This window comes from Odontesthes bonariensis, chromosome 9 (assembly GCF_027942865.1).
Source record: "Odontesthes bonariensis isolate fOdoBon6 chromosome 9, fOdoBon6.hap1, whole genome shotgun sequence".
Taxonomy (NCBI): domain Eukaryota; kingdom Metazoa; phylum Chordata; class Actinopteri; order Atheriniformes; family Atherinopsidae; genus Odontesthes; species Odontesthes bonariensis.
Genome location: NC_134514.1, coordinates 5412957 through 5431813, shown reverse-complemented (window position 1 = coordinate 5431813; position 18857 = coordinate 5412957). Strand labels below are relative to the sequence as shown.

Sequence of the window (18857 nt, the reverse complement as noted above, 5' to 3'; positions counted from 1 at the left end):
CACCGGATTGAACCCAAGCTGGCTGAGCCTGAGCAGTTCTGCCAAGAAAAAACTGATTTCCAGTACTTGATATGCCTATTAAATGTTCTAACCACAACTGAGTAGTTCTGATTTCTTTTTTTTTGTTTTTTGGCTTTTATGCCGTTTTAATGAATAGGACAGTTAAGAGAGACAGGAAGCAGGGTGCAGAGAGAGGGGGAACGACATGCAGCAAAAGGCCATCCGGTACGGGACTCAAACCGGGCCAGCTGCAGCGAGGACTACAGCCTCTTGTACATGGGGCGCCTGCACTGGAAAAAATGCCCCTCCAAAAATAAGTAAAAACACAACAAATACGAGACGTTTTTGCTTGAAATAAGCAAAAAAATCTGCCAATGGAACTAGTGAAAATCGGCTTGTCAAGATTTCTTGAAATAAGATGTGATATTTAGGACTTTTGAGATAAAAGTGATCTTGAAATTAGCTTAAAAACCTCTTCAAAAAAAAAAAAAAGCTTGTTTCACATGATATGTGACTCAAAACAATTTGTTTTCAAGACTTTTTCATTTACCAAGATATTCCAGATGTATTGTCTTCAAACAAGTCCCTATATCTGGCTGAAATAGTACTTGTTAGGCAGTTGTGTCTTATATTAACTGTAATGAGATACTCAATGAGACAAATATACTTGGTAATTTAGATTTTTTTTTCAGTGTGCTCAACCCACTACGCCACAGACCACACCCAAGTAATTTTAAATTTCTAATGCTTAACAAGTTTTGTTATCACCCAAGCAGCATGTTTAGTTGACACGTTACCAAGGAAACCAGCAAAATGGCATTTGAAAGATGATGTTGTAAAAAGAAAAGTTTTTTTCATTTCTGTTCCCGATTGAGTAATGCTGTTTGACTAAAGTGTTGTTGTGTGTGAGTGTAACCCAGAAGTGTAAAAACAGATGCTATGTCGAAACTTCAGTCCCATTGCTGAACGTGCAGCCCTCCCTGCTGCTTATGGGATGTTTGCTAAAGTTAAAACTTTAGTGTGAGTCGTATTTCCCTCATGCTGCCTGTCAGGGTTGTAGGTTAGAAGACGACTCTGTGGATTTAATAAAAAGGCTGTGAACAAACAACCCATTTGCTCATTTTAGTGGAGGTCAATGCGTGCAGCCACCTGCCGACAGCTGCGCCTGTTACGGTGTTTACTGCTCGGTCTGCACAGCGGGCAGTGATACGAAGGGAGAGAAAATAGGGCCAAGCGATTGTGAGCTCTGACTTTTTCTTGGAGAACGATTTTGTGATGCAAATGTATTACTCTTTTGAACGCATATTGTTTTGAGAAGCAAAACGCTTTATTTTTTAAACCCCAGCCAACTAGCCGGACTACCTTCATCAACACCAAAACGAGGCTGGAACTCGGCTCACAGGACGCAGCAGGGGGTAAGAAGATGTTCATAAATGATGTTGCTGATATGGGATGTCATACAGCTTCATGTCAAAAGAGGCGAACTATCCCTTTAACTTAGAAACATCTAAAGGGGAAAGTGTTTTAAGCTTCTGGATCATTAGAAAGAACATTTGTACTTGTGATCATGTATTTCAGTGATGATAAAACCATGAATTTAAATCTCTTTAATGATTAGTCTGAAACAAGAAAATGTCGAAACTCGAAAGTGTCCAAAAACTTAATTTAAACGGAAATTTAACTACAAATTCCAAGAAAGACTTCAAAGATTAGACATTGCTCTTTGGACTGCATTAAAAGGGGTCTACATGTGTTTTTGTTATCATTGGCACTGCGATTCAATTAAAAACATTTATCCCAGAGTGGTGACCATTCTCTGAGTTGTTTCCATCTCTCACACTCAGATGTGTGTGTGTGCCAGCCTAACTTTAAACATAGTTCTTGACGGCGTAGCTGCTGCGTGTGGGCGTCTTGGACAGCATGTACCCATCAGAGGGGCATCTGGCCCTCTGCGGGGGGCAGTTCATGCACAGAACGGCCCCTCCGCAGAACAGCAGCCCAGACGTCACAAAGCCGATGTAAATGGCCGCGCCCAGCTCTCTCTTCAGCACCTCCGGGACTCGAGGGTTGTGAAAATCAGCGATGATGGTGTTGGCTGTCCAAGAAACAGCAACCATGGTGGTGAGGGCTGCCAGGCAGAAGATGGCCCCGGAGCTGAGCACCACCCTCGCCTTGATCTGAGGGTGGCTCAGGCAGTTGGTGCAACGTGCCCCCAGGATGAAGATGAGGAAGGCCAAACATCCCAACACCAGGCTGATGCAGATGAGGCCCCGGGCCGCCTGGAGGTCCGGCGACAGGTCCAGCAGAGCGTCGTAGAGCTTGCACTGCATCTGACCCGTGTACTCGCTGACGCAGGTCATCCACAGACCCTCCCAGAACACCTGCATCACCACCAGATGGGTGCCGATGAACGCCGTCACCTTCCACATGGGCAGAGCGCAGATCAGGATGGTCCCGGCAACGCCTGTCATGGACAGACTGATGCCCAGCTCCTGCAGAGCCATGGGAGACGCAGCAGACTCTCACACCCTGGGAAACACACAAGGGTGGGAGTGGGAGTTTCTTTAGAGAGGACGTGTGGGATGTTTTATCATACACTGGAAAAAAATCAAAGTCTTACCAAGTATATTTGTCTCATTTCTAGTCAAAATATCTCATTACACTTAATATAAGACACAACTGCCTAACAAGTACTATATACACTGGAAAAAATGCCCCTCCAAAAATAAGTAAGAAAAACAACAAATAAAAGACGTTTTTGCTTGAAATAAGCAAAAAAATCTCCCAATGGAACCAGTGAAAATCAGCTTGTCAAGATTTCTTGAAATAAGATGTGATATTTAGGACTTTTGAGATAAAAGTGATCTTGAAATTTGCTTAAAAACCTCTTCAAAGGTAAAAAAAAAAAAGCTTGTTTCATATGAAATCCGACTCAAAACAATTTGTTTTCAAGACTTTTTCATTTAACAAGATATTCCAGATGTATTGTCTTCAAACAAGTCCCTATATCTGGCTGAAATGGTACTTGTTAGGCAGTTGTGTCTTATATTAAGTTTAATGAGATATTTCGACTAGAAATGAGACAAATATACTTGGTAAGACTTTGATTTTTTTCCAGATATAGGGACTTGTTTGAAGACAATACATCAGGAATATCTTGTTAAATGAAAAAGTCTTGAAAACAAATTGTTTTGAGTCACATATCATATGAAACAAGCTTTTTTTTTTTTTACATTTGAAGAGTTTTTTAAGCTAATTTCAAGATCACTTTTATCTCAAAAGTCCTAAATATCACATTTTATTTCAAGAAATCTTGACTAGCCGATTTTCACTAGTTCCATTGGCAGATTTATTTGCTTATTTCAAGCAAAAACGTCTTGTATTTGTTGTTTTTTTAAACTTATTTTTGCAGGGGCATTTTTTCCAGTGTATCATAACATTATGCTGGTGGGAATCACTCAAAAGGACTGAATGTAATGTTCACATTCGGCTTTTCATTTCAGTTCATGTTATCACAGGATGCAATAATCGGCAAATAATTCAAGCCTGATATTAAAAACCAACATTTAAAATATGTATCATTCTGAAATGTAATGTATTTTTATTTTATTTTCCTTTGCATTGTTTTTTATTTTTATTTTATTGCTTTCACTGTTCTTTTATTGTTTTTACTTGTTTTTACTTATTCTTCTCTTTATTTATTACCTGCTGTAAAGCACTTTGGTACACCGTAAGGATCGTCTGTTAAGGGCTGTATAAATAAAGTACATTTACATTTTCCTGTCACTGACTCCATTCGACAAACATTTAGAGATTATCCTGTAATGGAGGCAACTCGCCACTAGGTGGCAGTGTGTGACAAGAGATGAACAAACGAGTACCCAAAGTGGGTTTTTGTCGTCTCTTGCTCTCAGTGCTCCTGTATTTGCCTTTAATAAAGGAATAAAGTCAAATAAAATGTATATTCAATGTATTTCCATTAAAAAAAACACGGCTTTATAAAGTACAACTGATCCACATGTTGTTGGACGCATCCTTCTTTTCTGTAATGATTATTACAAATGTATTATCTGTTAGTGTTTTTTAGTATGTCTTCATGGCTGAGAACAACAACTGACACTTTTATCTTATTTTATTTTATTCGATTTTGTTGTATTTTATTGCTTTCACTATTCTTTTATTGTTTTTATTTGTTTTTACTTGTTCTTCTCTTTATTTATTGCTGTAAAGCACTTTGGTACATCGTAATGATTGTTTGTAAAGGTCTGTATGAATAAAATACATTTACATTTACATGGCATACTTTATAAGTGATTGTAAATACTGACAGCAGGGATTAACGTCTTATTAAAGCATCTATCTTTATTTCTATGCCATGCTCTAACAGTGATCTGCAGTATTCTGAACATCCTAAGTTTTAAAGACTTGTAGTAGACTTGTACTCCTGTGGTATCTAAGTAATGTGACTCCACCTTCTCTCTGATCTCCAGCCTGATAACATGAGGAAACAACATTTCTCCCAGGCTGGTTACGTTGTGTACTAAATCAACACATCGAGCTTGTGAAACCAGGATTTCTGTGTGAAAACTTTTCCATTAACCATGTTTTACATTCGTAAAACCCCATTAAATTATTTATCTAAGTCATTCTTTCTTCCCACGTATGCAACAAGCTCTTATGGTGCTGACTGAAACCTTTGAGAGGAAGTCATGCTTCGTGAGTTATAAAACACCCGAGCTGAGTCACCACTTTTGTTCCCTGGATAGTCATCTGATAAAGTACCTGACAAACAGGTTCTTGCAGCATTTGTGCATTTTTCAAAAGAAACTAAACAGAAGTTGTCACAGGAAACATGTACAATGCAAGGTCATTTATTGAGAAAAATATAAAACCAAGAAGATTCATAGTTACAATTTATCATTACAATTTTTTTCCAGCTTAAACCTGTTTGAAACATATAAAACAAAGAGTTTATGTTGTTTAACCCTTTGTACGGTCTTTACATTGTGTTTACTCCCTTTGTCCTACGGGTCAAAAATGACCCGCCCTACCAGAGCCCCAAAATAAAGCAACTTAATTGAATGTTAAATCCAAAATCTATTCTGTATGATGAAACCACCTGTTATTTATCTATTCAACTCAATTCAATATTTTTTTTATCATGTATTTGTTGTTACACAATACAAAAACACAATCACCAGTTTTCAGGATTACACTTTTTTTTTGTTTTTTTTTATACCACAAACCAACTGTCAGTTGGACCAACAGTTTTCTTGTTTTCTCAGTTTTCTTTTACATAATAAAGGTTTATTATTGCTATTATATTAATGTGAAGTAATTACTTCTGAATTAATTATATTGAAAGGGAAAAAAACAGTGAACTTTTTTCTGCTGTTTAAATGTTTTTATAATTCACGGGTCAAAAATGACCCATAAGACAATCTTTGTACCCTAGTGGTAGCCTGGCTGACGCGTCCACAGTCCCGATGAGATGGTGGTCTGGGAGACTCTCTTCATTTGAGGCGTGGTTTATGAATGCCTGGAGCCGTTTATTGGGCGCTACGAATGTCTATCAAATGGCGTCTGGTTCTTCCCATGCTGCTCTACGCGATTCATAGCCAATTGTATCACTTATACCAGATGACGACAGAAATTCGACGAGGAAAAAGAAAAAAAAAAGTAAAATAAAAGTAAACTAGCGCTCTAAGCTACTTAAAACACTTTCTACCTGCGACAAACTCACTGCGACACACTGCTGCGAGAGTATACACGGCCCTTGACTTTGCAGTGAGAATGAAATCGCGCGCAAAGCAGCATGGGAATTCCCAGGCTACCCTAGTGGTGTGCAGCCCACATGGACACATAAACAAAAATAAAGTCTGACTTTTTCTAATGATGGGGTCCCTTTAGGAAAAGTCATAAAATTTCAAGTTGGAAAAAGATAGTTTAAGGTATTTTTTCTACAGCTAAACATGGTGGTGGGTCACTTTTGACCTGCAAGACAACAGGAGGGTTAAAGTAATTATAAAATACGTTCATTACGCACAGGGTCTTCATTTAAAGTGTGAATAACTTCTGAGGGTAAAGTGCAGAGTTCCTTCATCGTAGCTTGTTTAATGTGTGTGAGGGCCCCTCTTCAGCGGATTACTGACAATCTTCTTTGATGGAAACTCAGATGTAAGTCTTTGTCGGTGTAACAGATCGGAATGACGGTCCTTTGCTGTTGGCTTCAGAGCTTTTTAAGAGATACTTCACAGAGGGGCTGTGCTCTTCGTTTGGGGGGCAGCTTGCGCACAGAAGACCCCCTCCCAGGAGGAGCAGCGCGGCAGCCCCAAAGCCGACGTAAAGAGAAGCCCCGATCTCCCTTTTCTGCGCGTCCATGACCAGAGGGTTGTAGAAGTCCCGGATGATGATGCTGGCTGTCCAGGAGACAGGGACCAGGCAGAGGACGCCGGTGATGATCAGCACCACGCCTGCGGCCACCGAGGCCTTCGCCTTGGCGTGTTCTCCTGGAATGAAGTTGGTGCACTTGCCACTGACGAAAGCGATGAGGAGCCCTGCGATGCCCGTGATGATGGAGACCACAATCAGAGCGCGGGCCCCCTGCAGGTCTGTGCTCAGGGCCAGCATGGAGTCGTACACCTTGCACTGCATCTGTCCAGTGCTCTGCACCACGCAGCTCATCCAGATGCCCTCCCACATGGTCTGCGATGTCACTATGTTGTTGCCAATAAAAGCCGTGACCCGCCACATGGGTATGGCGCAGGCCACGAGCACCCCGATCCAGCCGAAAAGGGCCAGGGCGCAGCCGATCATCTGCATCCCCATGGAAGCCATCGTCGAGTCTCTCTGAGAGAAGAGCTGATCAGGTGTTTATGTGTGCAGCAGAAGAATGGGAGGTGTGAAAGCCAAGGAAACATTAGAAGGGCTGCCAAACAAATCCAGCAGTGCAGGTTTTGTTGCACGCTGGGACAATAAAGGTTAGGGTTTCAATGATTCTTCTGTGAGAAGAGGAGGGGGGGTTGAAGCTTTAGGCTTCTTGGAATCCTTCTGCAAGAATGTTTGCCACTGAGCACATGTCAGTTTGATTGTTGTTGGGCTCAGGGACAGGATTGTTTAACATCATCATCATCACACACTGGAAAAAATCAAAGTCTTACCAAGTATATTTGTCTCATTGAGTATCTCATTACACTTAATATAAGACACAACTGCCTAACAAGTGCTATTTCAGCCAGATATAGGGACTTGTTTGAAGACAATACATCTTGAATATCTTGTTAAATGAAAAAGTCTTGAAAACAAATTGTTTTGAGTCACATAACATATGAAACAAGCTTTTTTTTCATTTGAAGAGGTTTTTTAAGCTAATTTCAAGATCACTTTTAACTCAAAAGTCCTAAATATCACATCTTATTTAAAGAAATCTGGACAAGCCGATTTTCACTAGTTCCATTGGCAGATTTTTTGGCTTATTTCAAGCAGAAACGTCTTTTATTTGTTGTGTTTTTACTTATTTTTGGAGGGGCATTTTTTCCAGTGTAGGGATTATCTCATCTGATATATATGAGGAATTAAATGATCTAATTAAATAAGAAGTTAGTAAAAGCCAAAGTACGAGCAGCCAGTAGAAGCAGGAGCCGCAGATCGTAGCAGTGCATTCTGGATAAATCTGATAGGTTTCTGATATTTCCACTTGCATAAACATTGTATAACTCAGTTTCTTCTTCTTGAGAACATCTGATTCGAGCATGAATTAACCCAGTATCCAAACCGGACATTACAGTAGCAGAGACCAGATGGGCCAGATGAATTCATTCACTGATCCAACACTCACTGAATTAGGAAAAAAGGTGTCATACTGGAGCCAAAAGTTTCTCTAAAAGTCACAGACGTGTACAAAATGTACAATTTTCTCACCTTTTTAGAAAAGCCTTTAGCTCAACTGAAAAAAATTCTTAAAATTCTTTTTCTGTTTGTTTTTTTGTTTTGTTTTGTCTTTTTTAAATGCTAGTTTGAAAATGTAGCACTCTGAGGTCATTAAGTTGATGTAAAGTGCTTCATAAATTAAATATATTATTATTTGAGGAACTCAGATGAGTTTCTAAGTAATTTATAATTTCTGGAGAGGGACTTTAAATTGAATGGGTCTGAAACAGAAAATGATAAAAACATTATCCTCACATATCAATCAATAAGGCTCCTGTAGTTACTGTTATGGCAGGTTTATCATCACCCATCAAATGGTTTCATCTAAAAACTAAATATGTCAGACATTCTACAATTTAGGCAGGAGTATTTCCCTTCTTTAAGAACTTTTAGACATAGATGACTCGTGCATCTAACATTTATTCCGATTCTCCAAAGAAAAACTGTTGCTCTCTGCTTATTATTCTGACCTCAGGTGCTTCAAATGTTACAAAATCAACTTCTGTCTCCAATCATAGGTCTGAAAGGTTGATTCTTATCTTTCAGTTTCGTTTATTTCTATTCAACAAAGTAGTTAAATTCAGGTACTTTTGGTATCTGTGAATATGAACGCTATGATTTTTATACATATGAGTTTCTGTACTTTCTGTCTGGGATGCACTGGAAAAAAATGCCCCTCCAAAAATAAATAAAAAAACAACAAATACAAGATGTTTTTGCTTGAAATAAGCAAAAACATCTGCCAATGGAATTAGTGAAAATTGGCTTGTCAAGATTTTTTTAAATAAGATGTGATATTTAGGACTTTTGAGTTAAAAGTGATCTTGAAATTAGCTTAAAAATCTCTTCAAATGAAAAAAAAAAGCTTGTTTCATGTGAAATGTGACTCAAAACAAGATGTTTAAGACTTTTTCAGTTAACAAGATATTCCAGATGTATTGTATTAAAACAAGTCCCTATATCTGGCTGAAATGGTACTTGTTAGGCAGTTGTGTCTTTATATCAAGTGTAATGAGATACTCAATGAGACAAATATACTTGGTAAGATTTAATTTTTTCCAGTGTGAGCATTGATTTGTAACCGGTTTACGTAGATTGGTAGCCAGCTTGTGCATGTGATACCAGGTGAGAGGAAACAACAGAACAGGGTGTGTCCACACCTGTCAGACACCCTGCTGTGCCATGCTGACATCATGCTCGTGATCATCTGGACCGCAGAAGAAACGCACACATTGTTTCCTGAAAGTCAAGGAGTATCGGCCACGATTACGAAAAACAAAACAACGATATATCTATTTTAGGACGGCGTCATTTTCGTGTTTCTGGGAGAATTCATATTTAGATAGAGTTGTTGATCGTGATCATAGATAAAAAAGACAAGAATAAACAGATAAAGGCTGCTGGATTCCTGTAAATAGGACATATGGGAGTCATTTCCCGGCATTGATTCGAGACATTTTTTAAAGAGTCATGCTTAAACAGATGCACTGGACTTTAAATAATGAATAAATAAGCCTTTTAACTTTCAGCTTTAAATGGCTTTGGCAGTGTTACTGCAACCTTTATGGCCTTTTTATACCTTTGATATTCATTTACCTCCACTGGACAAAATGCCCCTCCAAAAATAAGTAAAAAAAACAACAAATACAGACGTTTTTGCTTGAAATAAGCAAAACAAAATCTGCCAATGGAACTAGTGAAAATCGGCTTGTCAAGATTTCTTGAAATAAAATGTGATATTTTGGACTTTTGAGTTAAAAGTGATCTCGAAATTAGCTTAAAAACCTCTTCAAATGAAAAAAAGAAGCTTGTTTCCAGTGGCAGATCTAGGATATTTCTGAGTAAGGGGCCATTAAGGGGCCACAGTGTTCATAGAGGGGCCAAGTATTTGTCCAACACCCTTGCACACAATTCCCTGTTTTGGTAAGGTACTATACATTTCACCAGTCACACCATGTTCAAACACGTAATTAAAAAAAAACTCCTAACCAATTTTACATGTATTTTTACTGTCCATAGACAAAATGCTATCAAACACACACAGCATGTGAGAAAATCCAGCATTTTATTTAATTTTTTAAAACCTTTTTACTTTTTGACAAATACTGTCATTTCAAAACATCTCTCTCACAAACATACACAAAGTTGCATGTGGGTGACTACTGTAAATATCACTCTAAAACAGCATTATTCTTCGTTTTTGTGACGGGAACTGAACAAAACAAAAGACAAAAGACAGATGAGTTACAGGACAGGGGCACGTCAGGGGGCCAATCAGATTTCAGCTGGGGCCAATGCCCCTGTGGCCCCGCCCCTAGAACCGCCCCTGCTTGTTTCATTTGATATGTGACTCAAAACAATTTGTTTTCAAGACTTTTTCACTTAACAAGATATTCCAGATGTATTGTATTAAAACAAGTCCCTATATCTGGCTGAAATAGCACTTGTTAGGCAGTTGTGTCTTATATTAAGTGTAATGAGATGCTCAATGAGACAAATATACTTGGTAAGATTTAGATTTTTTCCAGTGGGTTTACTATGTGTCGGTTTGTTTTCAGGATTACTGGATTTATTTTACCATCGGAGGAGTCTGACCCAACATTCGTTTTTACTTTTTATTCTCATTTCTGGTAGAAATAATCAGTCTCTGGGTGTTTTTAATGTTGCATTTGGGTTTGTTTTGTCGTGGTTTGCTTCCACTTTGTCTTTGTCTAACAGTTTTTCAGACAATAGTAAAAACATGCCAGTATTAAAGGTCCACCTGAAACCCATGAAATGATTCTATTGCCTCACAATGTCCAGAAAAAGGGAAACGTATCAACGAGCCACACATTTTCAGAAGGGTGTGGACACTCACTGCTGAGTGAACAAAACTACTCTGCAAAGTCACAAAAAGTCTTCCATGGTTCCCTTCTTTAAATGTAAACAATTACAAGTACATTCGGACAGTGTAAACGGTGTGTGTGACTCATCTCTATGCTGGTTGAAACCAACAATAAGGCTTTGACTTCATGCTGTAAAACAGGTTGAACTAGTTTCAACAAAGCCTTAAAGTTTGTTATTTTACTGCCAAGTTCCTCCTTTGGTCCGTCCTGAATTTCAACTCTAAGATTTTCTTCTTTTTATGCAATCAATGAGTGTGTCTACACTTTAAAAAAAGTAAGTTTTTTTCCACTTTAAACTACTTTAAACAGATCTAAAAAAAAAAAAGAATCACTCTGTGGTCTTTAAAACAAAATATTTAAATGCAAAGCACAAGAGCTGACAGGCAGTTTTTAAAGATAACCGCACTCACTTTGACCGCTTTAAAAAGACTCTTTGACAAATAAGATCGAATATAAACATTTTATTACAAATCAGCATGGTTCAGTAAATAAAGGCAGTTCACAGATGACAACACCGAACAGATAGTTGTAGAATAATTTCACACAATAAATTTACAATATACCAGTTGTTCTGTACACATTTCTTTCCGTCAGAGCATTAGATTCGCCTGCAGACATTCACAGAATAATTAGGTGTAACACAAGCTTTATATGCAAAAATAAGTAAGAAAAACAACAAATACAAGCCTTTTTGCTTGAAATAAGCAATAAAATCTGCCAATGGAACTAGTGAAAATCGGCTTGTCAAGATTTCTCTAAATAAGATGTGATATTTGGAACTTTTGAGTTAAAAGTGATCTTGAAGTTAGCTTAAAAACCTCTTCTCGGTTTCTCAGAAGAATCATATCTCACAGCATCTCTCAGTCACACAATCTGTGGAAACCTGTCCGAAACCCAGATTAAAAGTGGGTTCCAGAAGAATATTACACCAGTTTACAGTCTTTCCCCGCAGAGCGGAGCTCTCAGACGTAGGCCCGGCTGGTGGCCGTGGACCTGGCGCCGGCGTACTTGACGGGATACTCCGGGCTCTCTTTGGGAGGGCACGAGCTGCACAGCAGGGCGCCCCCCAGGATGAGGAGCGCCGCCGTGCCCCAGCCCACATAGAGAGCCGCTCCCAGCTCCCTCCTCTGAGCGTCGGTCATGAGGGGGTTGTAGAAGTCCATGATGATGGTGTTGGCAGACCAGCACACGGGGACGAGAATCAGAACCCCGGCACAGATGAACATGATCCCAGCAGCGATGGCCACCCTGGCTTTGGTGTTTTCGTACTCGATGAAGTTGGTGCACTTTCCCCCGGCGATTCCCAGGATGATACCTAAGGCGGAAACGATGATGGCGATGACCACGAGGGACCGGGCGGCCTGGAGGTCCTGGGGCAATGCCAGCATGGAGTCGTAGATCTTACACTGCATCTGGCCCGTGCTCTGCGTCACGCAGTTCATCCACAAGCCCTCCCAGATGATCTGTGCCGTCACAATGTTGGCTCCGATGAAAGCGGTCACCTTCCACATGGGCAGGGCGCACACAATGATGGTCCCCAAGAAACCAACGATGGCGAGGCAAAAGCCCAGCATCTGTCGTCCCATAGACACCATGATGAGGAGTAAGTCAGGTTTAAGAGTCAGAGAAGCCGCTCAGCTTTGGTTGTAAAGCAGAATGTAGACTGAAGAATCACTTCCTTCCATTATAAGGACGTTGCTCTTAGAGGCGGGGCCAAACCGTCTTCACCTCTGACCTGAAACCGGCGCTGGCAGTGATTCTCCGGTTCAACCAGATTCTTCACATTGTCAACCCGTAGAAGAGGTGTAGTTTCGATGAGATACGCGTCTATTCAAATGAGGTCTGTGGAGAGGTGCCACGTGCCTCATTCAAACAATGCTCTGCCTGTGAGCGGCCGCTGATTGGACGGGTTTCTGGGACGTCACGTCCAGTCGTTAGCTTCAGGTTTTTAAAAAACATCCGGAGTTTCACCGGGTGTCACGAGCGGTCTCCATTTATGGTACAATTTCCTGTTTTCAGCTTCACTTTTGTGAGACAGAATTACGGAACTGTACTGATGCAAATCAAAGGGACAGAAACTCTTTGGGGATTTAAATCAGTTCTTTGTGGTTTATAATAAAAGAGTAAAAATGAACCTAAATGTATTAAAGCATTAGTTTTATTTTCTCTAAATTCAATTTTAAGATGAAGTTATTACCTGAGATTTGGAAGGGAAATATGATATTTATATGTAAGAAGGTTTAATTTAAATATAAAATATATTAAATATAAATATATTAAACATATTAAAATATAAATATATATTAAATATATTAAATATGATATGATTGATTATTTTCTACCATTAACACACATATGTGCAGACATAAAGAAAAGCTCGGATATTCTGCCATGTCAGAGTTCCTTTATGCATATTTCATTGTTTTTATACAGTAAACAATGACTCCACAAACAGATCAGTGAAAATACTCAAACTTTTTATTGAAATTCTTCTGAATAATCTGAATAATAAAGTGACGCTTACAGAAGACAAACACATTACAAATCAAGAAAATAAATATATATCAACAGCAAGTTGCATCTGTCAGGGTTCACAACCACGAAGACACAATAGTTTCTCTTATGTCAGAGATTTCTGCATCAGAGTCGTGCGTAAATGCAACAGAGAAATCATTTTATCAAAGCGTTTTACAATCAAAGCTCACAGTGATCGAGTGAATTCATTTCACACCAGAATGCGTTGGTGTACAAACCGTCCTCTGGAGATAAATTCATTTTTACTACAGCAAGTCAGTATTCAGAAGCCATCAGGGTAGATATTAAAGTCTCTAAACTCTGTTTGTCCCTTCAGCTTTAGAGAAACTGCCGAGCAGAATACGTGGTCGGTGCTGCATAAGGTTTGCCGGAGACGTATGACCCCGTGGCTGTGTATGGCCGGCTGGTTGGGGGCGCATACATGGGCCCGTATACTGCCGGTGCATATGGGTACATCGGTCCCGGTGGGTAGCCGGCGTACGTGGGTCTCTGAGGAGGACAAGAAGTGGTCAGGATGATCCCTCCGATCAGCAGGAATGCAGCAGAGGCCCAGCCGATGTAAATAGAAGCACCGATCTCCCTCCTCTGGGTGTCAATGGTCAGGGGGTTCATGAAGTCTGCGATGGTGATGGCTGCAGACCAGCAGACGGGGATCAGGACCAGGACTGCTGCTAAGATCATCAGGCAGCCGCCTATGATGACCATATTGGCATTGGAGGCGTCTTTCCTCAGGCAGCCGGTGCACTTGGCTCCAATAAACGAGAGGATGAAGCCGATGAGGCCGACCACGAGGCAGATGATGACCAGCGCTCGGGCAGCCTGCAGGTCCTGGGTCAGCCTCATCACGGACTCGTTCAGCTTGCACTGCATCTGTCCGGTGCTCTGCATCACGCAGTTCATCCACAGACCGTCCCAGATGATCTGCCCCGTCACAATGTTGGCTCCGATGTAGGAGGTCACTCGCCACATGGGGATCCCACAGGTGACCGACGCCAAAACGAGGCCTACGAAGCCGAGCACCTGGCCTGCCACTTCTTTGCCGAGCCTCCCCATGGTGAAGAGGGTTTGTCCGCGGCAGGAGCGAGCGGGTTTTTAGGTGTGCAGGTCTGAATCCCGTTCGGAGTGACACGGCTCTCTCACTTGCTGTTTGTCACAGGATGTGAAGGAGGAGGGCTGTCGTCAGGTGAGTTCTTCTGGTCAAACAAGATTCCTGCTGCTGAAGGAAAGAGGTGTGGCCCGCACCTTTAAACAATAACATGCAGATTCTTTTTTTTTGTTTGTTTCCAGTAACACACTGGAAAAAATGCCCCTCCAAAAATAAGTAAAAACACAACAAATACAAGACGTTTTTGCTTGAAATAAACAGTAAAATCTGCCAATGGAACTAGTGAAAATCGGCTTGTCAACATTTCTTGAAATAAGATGTGATATTTAGGACTTTTGAGATAAAAGTGATCTTAAAATTAGCTTAAAAACCTCTTTAAATGAAAAAAAAGCTTGTTTCATATGATATGTGACTCAAAACAATTTGTTTTCAAGACTTTTTCATTTAACAAGATATTCCAGATGTATTGTCTTCAAACAAGTCCCTATATCTGGAAAAAAATCAGTCTTACCAAGTATATTTGTCTCATTTCTAGTCAAAATATCTCATTACACTTAATATAAGACACAACTGCCTAACAAGTACTATTTTAGCCAGATATAGGGACTTGTATCTGGCTGAAATAGTACTTGTTAGGCAGTTGTGTATTAAGTGTAATGAGATATTTTGACTATATTTGAGACAAATATACTTGGTAAGACTTTGATTTTTTCCAGTGCTGCCATCTTCCATTACACACACTGGAAAAAATGCCCCTCCAAAAATAAGTAAAAACACAACAAATACAAGACGTTTTTGCTTGAAATAAGCAGTAAAATCTGCCAATGGAACTAGTGAAAATCGGCTTGTCAAGATTTCACTTAACAAGATATTCCAGATGTATTGTATTAAAACAAGTCCCTATATCTGGCTGAAATAGCACTTGTTAGGCAGTTGTGTCTTATAGTAAGTGTAATGAGATATTTTGACCAGAAATGAGACAAATATACTTGGTAATTTAGATTTTTTTTCCAGTGCAGTGGGTTAATTGGAGGCTGTTAAAACCACTTTATAACTTCAAAAACCCTGAAACCAGCTCAAACAAGGATGGGAAATGATAAAATGATAAAATCATGCCTTGTCTCACAGGACCTCAGGGCTCATAATGAAGTGTCTAGATTCTGAGATAGTATAAGTCTACAAAAACAAAGAATTGCACAAGACTTAAAAGATATAATAGCTACCATACAGGGAAATATTCTCTGGTTAACTAAATCTTCAATTCAATTCAATTAATTTTTATTTATATAGCGCCAAATACAACAAATGTCATCTCAAGGCACTTAAATAATAAAGTCCAATTCAAGCCAATTGGAATTCAATTCATTGTAATCATAATTATTTATAAAATAGTCAAATGTTCTGGTTTAGTAAAGCTTCTTATTATTTTAGCAGCTAAGTTGAGACGTTGCTCATCTCTTGGTTTTTGATTGTGCCTCCATACTCTGCCTGGTCACTGAGCTACAGCTTCCAGCCGAGACTTTTAAAACACAGTCTCTAGGTTTTAAGTATCAGAACATGATTAAAACCTCATTAATGTACGAAAACTAACTGGATCTGAAAGACAACCCAGATGATGTTTCATTTAATGCGTAAAAAAGAAGGATATGCTTCTTTTTTATTTAAATTTAAGGCCCATTTACAGTAATATCGAAGGCTTTGTTCCATTAATGTGTGACAGTGAGCCCACTGGAAAAACCGACAGATATTATTTATACCCTGAGCTTCACAGAACAAAATGTCAGCTGTGATATGGGCAACTTTAACAAAGACAAAATTCTGTCAAGCCTGATCATTCAGCCTGTGGATTATTTACAACATGGGCGTCGCACCCGTGGGGGGATGGGGGTGTTTCGACACCCCCACTTTTACAGCAAGATGATTTCACCTTTTTGAATTTTCAATGACCAAATAAAGTTTTAACAAATCATAAAATGTGTTTTAAAGACTCTGTAACCTCTTTAGAATAATTCCATCTAGATATGAGCAGTGTAACTATTGTAGTTTCCATACAGGATCTAATTTAGGGTGATCAAAATAAAAGAAAGAATGCAGTAAAATGGCCCTGTTCTGCATTTTCACAAATCAGACAAAGGTTTCACAAATCCCAAACAAGGTTTTGATGAATCTATAGCCTCTTAAGAATAATTATATCCAGATATGAGCAGTGTAACAATTGTAGTTCCCATACAGGACCTAGTTTTGGTCGATCAAAATGCAAAAAAAATGCAGTAAAATGGCCCTGTTCTGCATTTTCACAAATCAGAAAAAGGTTTCACAAATCCCAAACAAGGTTTTAATGAATTTATAGCCTCTTTAGAATAATTGCATCCAGATATGAGCAGTGTAACAATTGTAGTTTCCATACAGGACCTAGTTTTGGTCGATCAAAATGCAGTGAAATGGCCCTTTATGCCCATCCATTTAATTGGCGAATCGGAGGCTGGCGAATCGGATGCCAAAATCCAATGTCAGTCAGATTTACAATGTCAGTGAACATATATTTAGGATGATGATATTAGTTTTAAAGCAAATTAGTTCCATGCAGAGATGGGGAACCATCTTACACGTATTCCCTGGAAGTGGAGGCTGACTTCGCAGGTGTGAATTTGGTGATGTAGCGGGGGTGTTCATCTTGGGGGGGGCAGTTCCAGCACAGAAGCCCCCCTCCCATCAGCAGCAGTGCGGCAGCGGCCCACCCGAGATAGAGCGCCGCTCCGATCTCGTACATCTGGGCTCCGAGCAGCACCGGGTTGTAGAAGTTGGTTATGATGGTGTTGGCAGACCAGGAGACGGGAATGAGACAGAGCAGCCCCGAGACGATGAACGTAACCCCGGAAACGATGCAAGTCCTGGCCTTGGATCGCTCGTCCTCAATGCAGTTTGTGCATTTTCCACCGGCGATGGAGAGGATCAGGCCGCAGATTCCCATCAGGATGGAGATGACGATCATAGCGCGGGCCACCTGCAGGTCCTGTGGCAGAGCCAGCATGGAGTCGTACACCTTGCACTGCATCTGGCCCGTGCTCTGCACCACACAGTTCATCCACATGCCTTGCCAAATGTTCTGAGCAGTGATGATGTTGGCTCCAACGTAGGCAGTGACCTTCCACATGGGTAGGGCACACACTATGATGACGAAGAGCCAGCCGGTGGCAGCCATCAGCATACCGGTGACCTGAATCCCCTGAGAGACCATCTTTAGGCTGTATCCCTCCCACGTGAGTCAAAAAAACAAAAAACAACTGAAATGGCGAAAGCTTGAATTTATAGTCTGTCATGTGAGAAGAAGGAACCGAGACATGAGGGTATGTGACACCACAGTCCTCAGCTCCTATTGGCTTAGAAGAGTTTACACACAAACAAAGACCCGGCGCCCTTTAGCTGTGCTGACCTGCCAGAAACCAGAGCTCCAAGGTCACATAGCAACATGCTATTCCCACAGTGTTGGGCTCATTACTGGAAAAACTGGCAGTTCATTTGATATGAATCCTTCACTTTATTTTGCACTGGAAGAAATGCCCCTCTAAAAATAAGTTAAAAAAATAACGGATACAAGATTTTTGCTTGAAAAAAGCAAAAGAATCTGTCAATGGAACTAGTGAAAATTGACTTGTCAAGATTTCTTGAAATAAGATGTGATATTTAGGACTTTTGAGATAAAAGTGACCTTGAAATTAGCTTAAAAAAAAGCTTGTTTCATGTGAAATATGACTCAAAACAATTTGTTTTCAAGACTTTTTCACTTAACAAGATATTCCAGATGTATTGTATTAAAACAAGTCCCTATATCTGGCTGAAATGGTACTTGTTAGGCAGTTGTGTCTTACATTAAGTGTAATGAGATACTCAATGAGACAAATATACTTGGTAAGATTTAGATTTTTTCCATTGTGATACTCCTTACTGAGATGCATTTTTAACATAAATAACTGTTTGCATAACTTTTTAATATCAACTTTGTTACTTTGTCTCTTAAATGGCGGCCAACAATATGATATCTAGATGTAATTTACAGTACATCACTGGGAACATGTCCCGAACACTTTCTCAAAGGGGCCATTTTGTCCCTGTCTTTGAAAACTATCATTTTGTTATAAATAGAAAAGACGGCACTGAGAAATATTCACTGAGATAAGAACACTGAGAGGTTTAATGTACATAAGTCATGATCCAAAGTGAAAACAGGGGAAATAAAGGTGCAAACCGGGTAAACTGTGTCGTCCTTAAGCTGCTGCAGGGAGGAGCTCCCCCTCAGGTGTGTGTAACTCCTACAGCTCGTTAAAGTCAGAGTCCAGATAAGCTCAGGTTGCAGCATGGCAGTGCTTAAAGGCTGCGGTGGTAACAATGTGCATGCTTGTGAA

At 40.0% G+C, this 18857-nt stretch overlaps 4 protein-coding genes across 4 annotated transcripts; all 4 read right to left on the bottom strand.

Moving 5' to 3' along the window:
* Positions 1–1868: 1868 nt before the first annotated feature.
* Positions 1869–2504, bottom strand: cldnj (claudin j). Its single transcript, XM_075474311.1, has one exon. It carries the CDS (start codon positions 2502–2504, stop codon positions 1869–1871), a length of 636 nt encoding a protein of 211 aa, XP_075330426.1.
* Positions 2505–4855: 2351 nt separating this feature from the next.
* LOC142388009 (claudin-4-like) lies at positions 4856–12555 on the bottom strand. The gene is made up of 2 exons (XM_075472832.1): positions 11934–12555; positions 4856–6847 (listed from the first exon to the last, which is right to left on the bottom strand). Exons 1-2 carry the CDS (start codon positions 12407–12409, stop codon positions 6172–6174), a joined length of 1152 nt encoding a protein of 383 aa, XP_075328947.1. The 5' UTR covers positions 12410–12555; the 3' UTR covers positions 4856–6171.
* A 715-nt stretch (positions 12556–13270) lies between these two features.
* cldnf (claudin f) lies at positions 13271–14923 on the bottom strand. The gene has a single exon (XM_075472829.1). The coding sequence runs from the start codon at positions 14400–14402 to the stop codon at positions 13668–13670; it is 735 nt and encodes a 244-aa protein (XP_075328944.1). The 5' UTR covers positions 14403–14923; the 3' UTR covers positions 13271–13667.
* A 1843-nt stretch (positions 14924–16766) lies between these two features.
* LOC142388007 (claudin-4-like) lies at positions 16767–17747 on the bottom strand. Its single transcript, XM_075472830.1, has one exon. It carries the CDS (start codon positions 17690–17692, stop codon positions 17057–17059), a length of 636 nt encoding a protein of 211 aa, XP_075328945.1. The 5' UTR covers positions 17693–17747; the 3' UTR covers positions 16767–17056.
* Positions 17748–18857: the final 1110 nt, after the last annotated feature.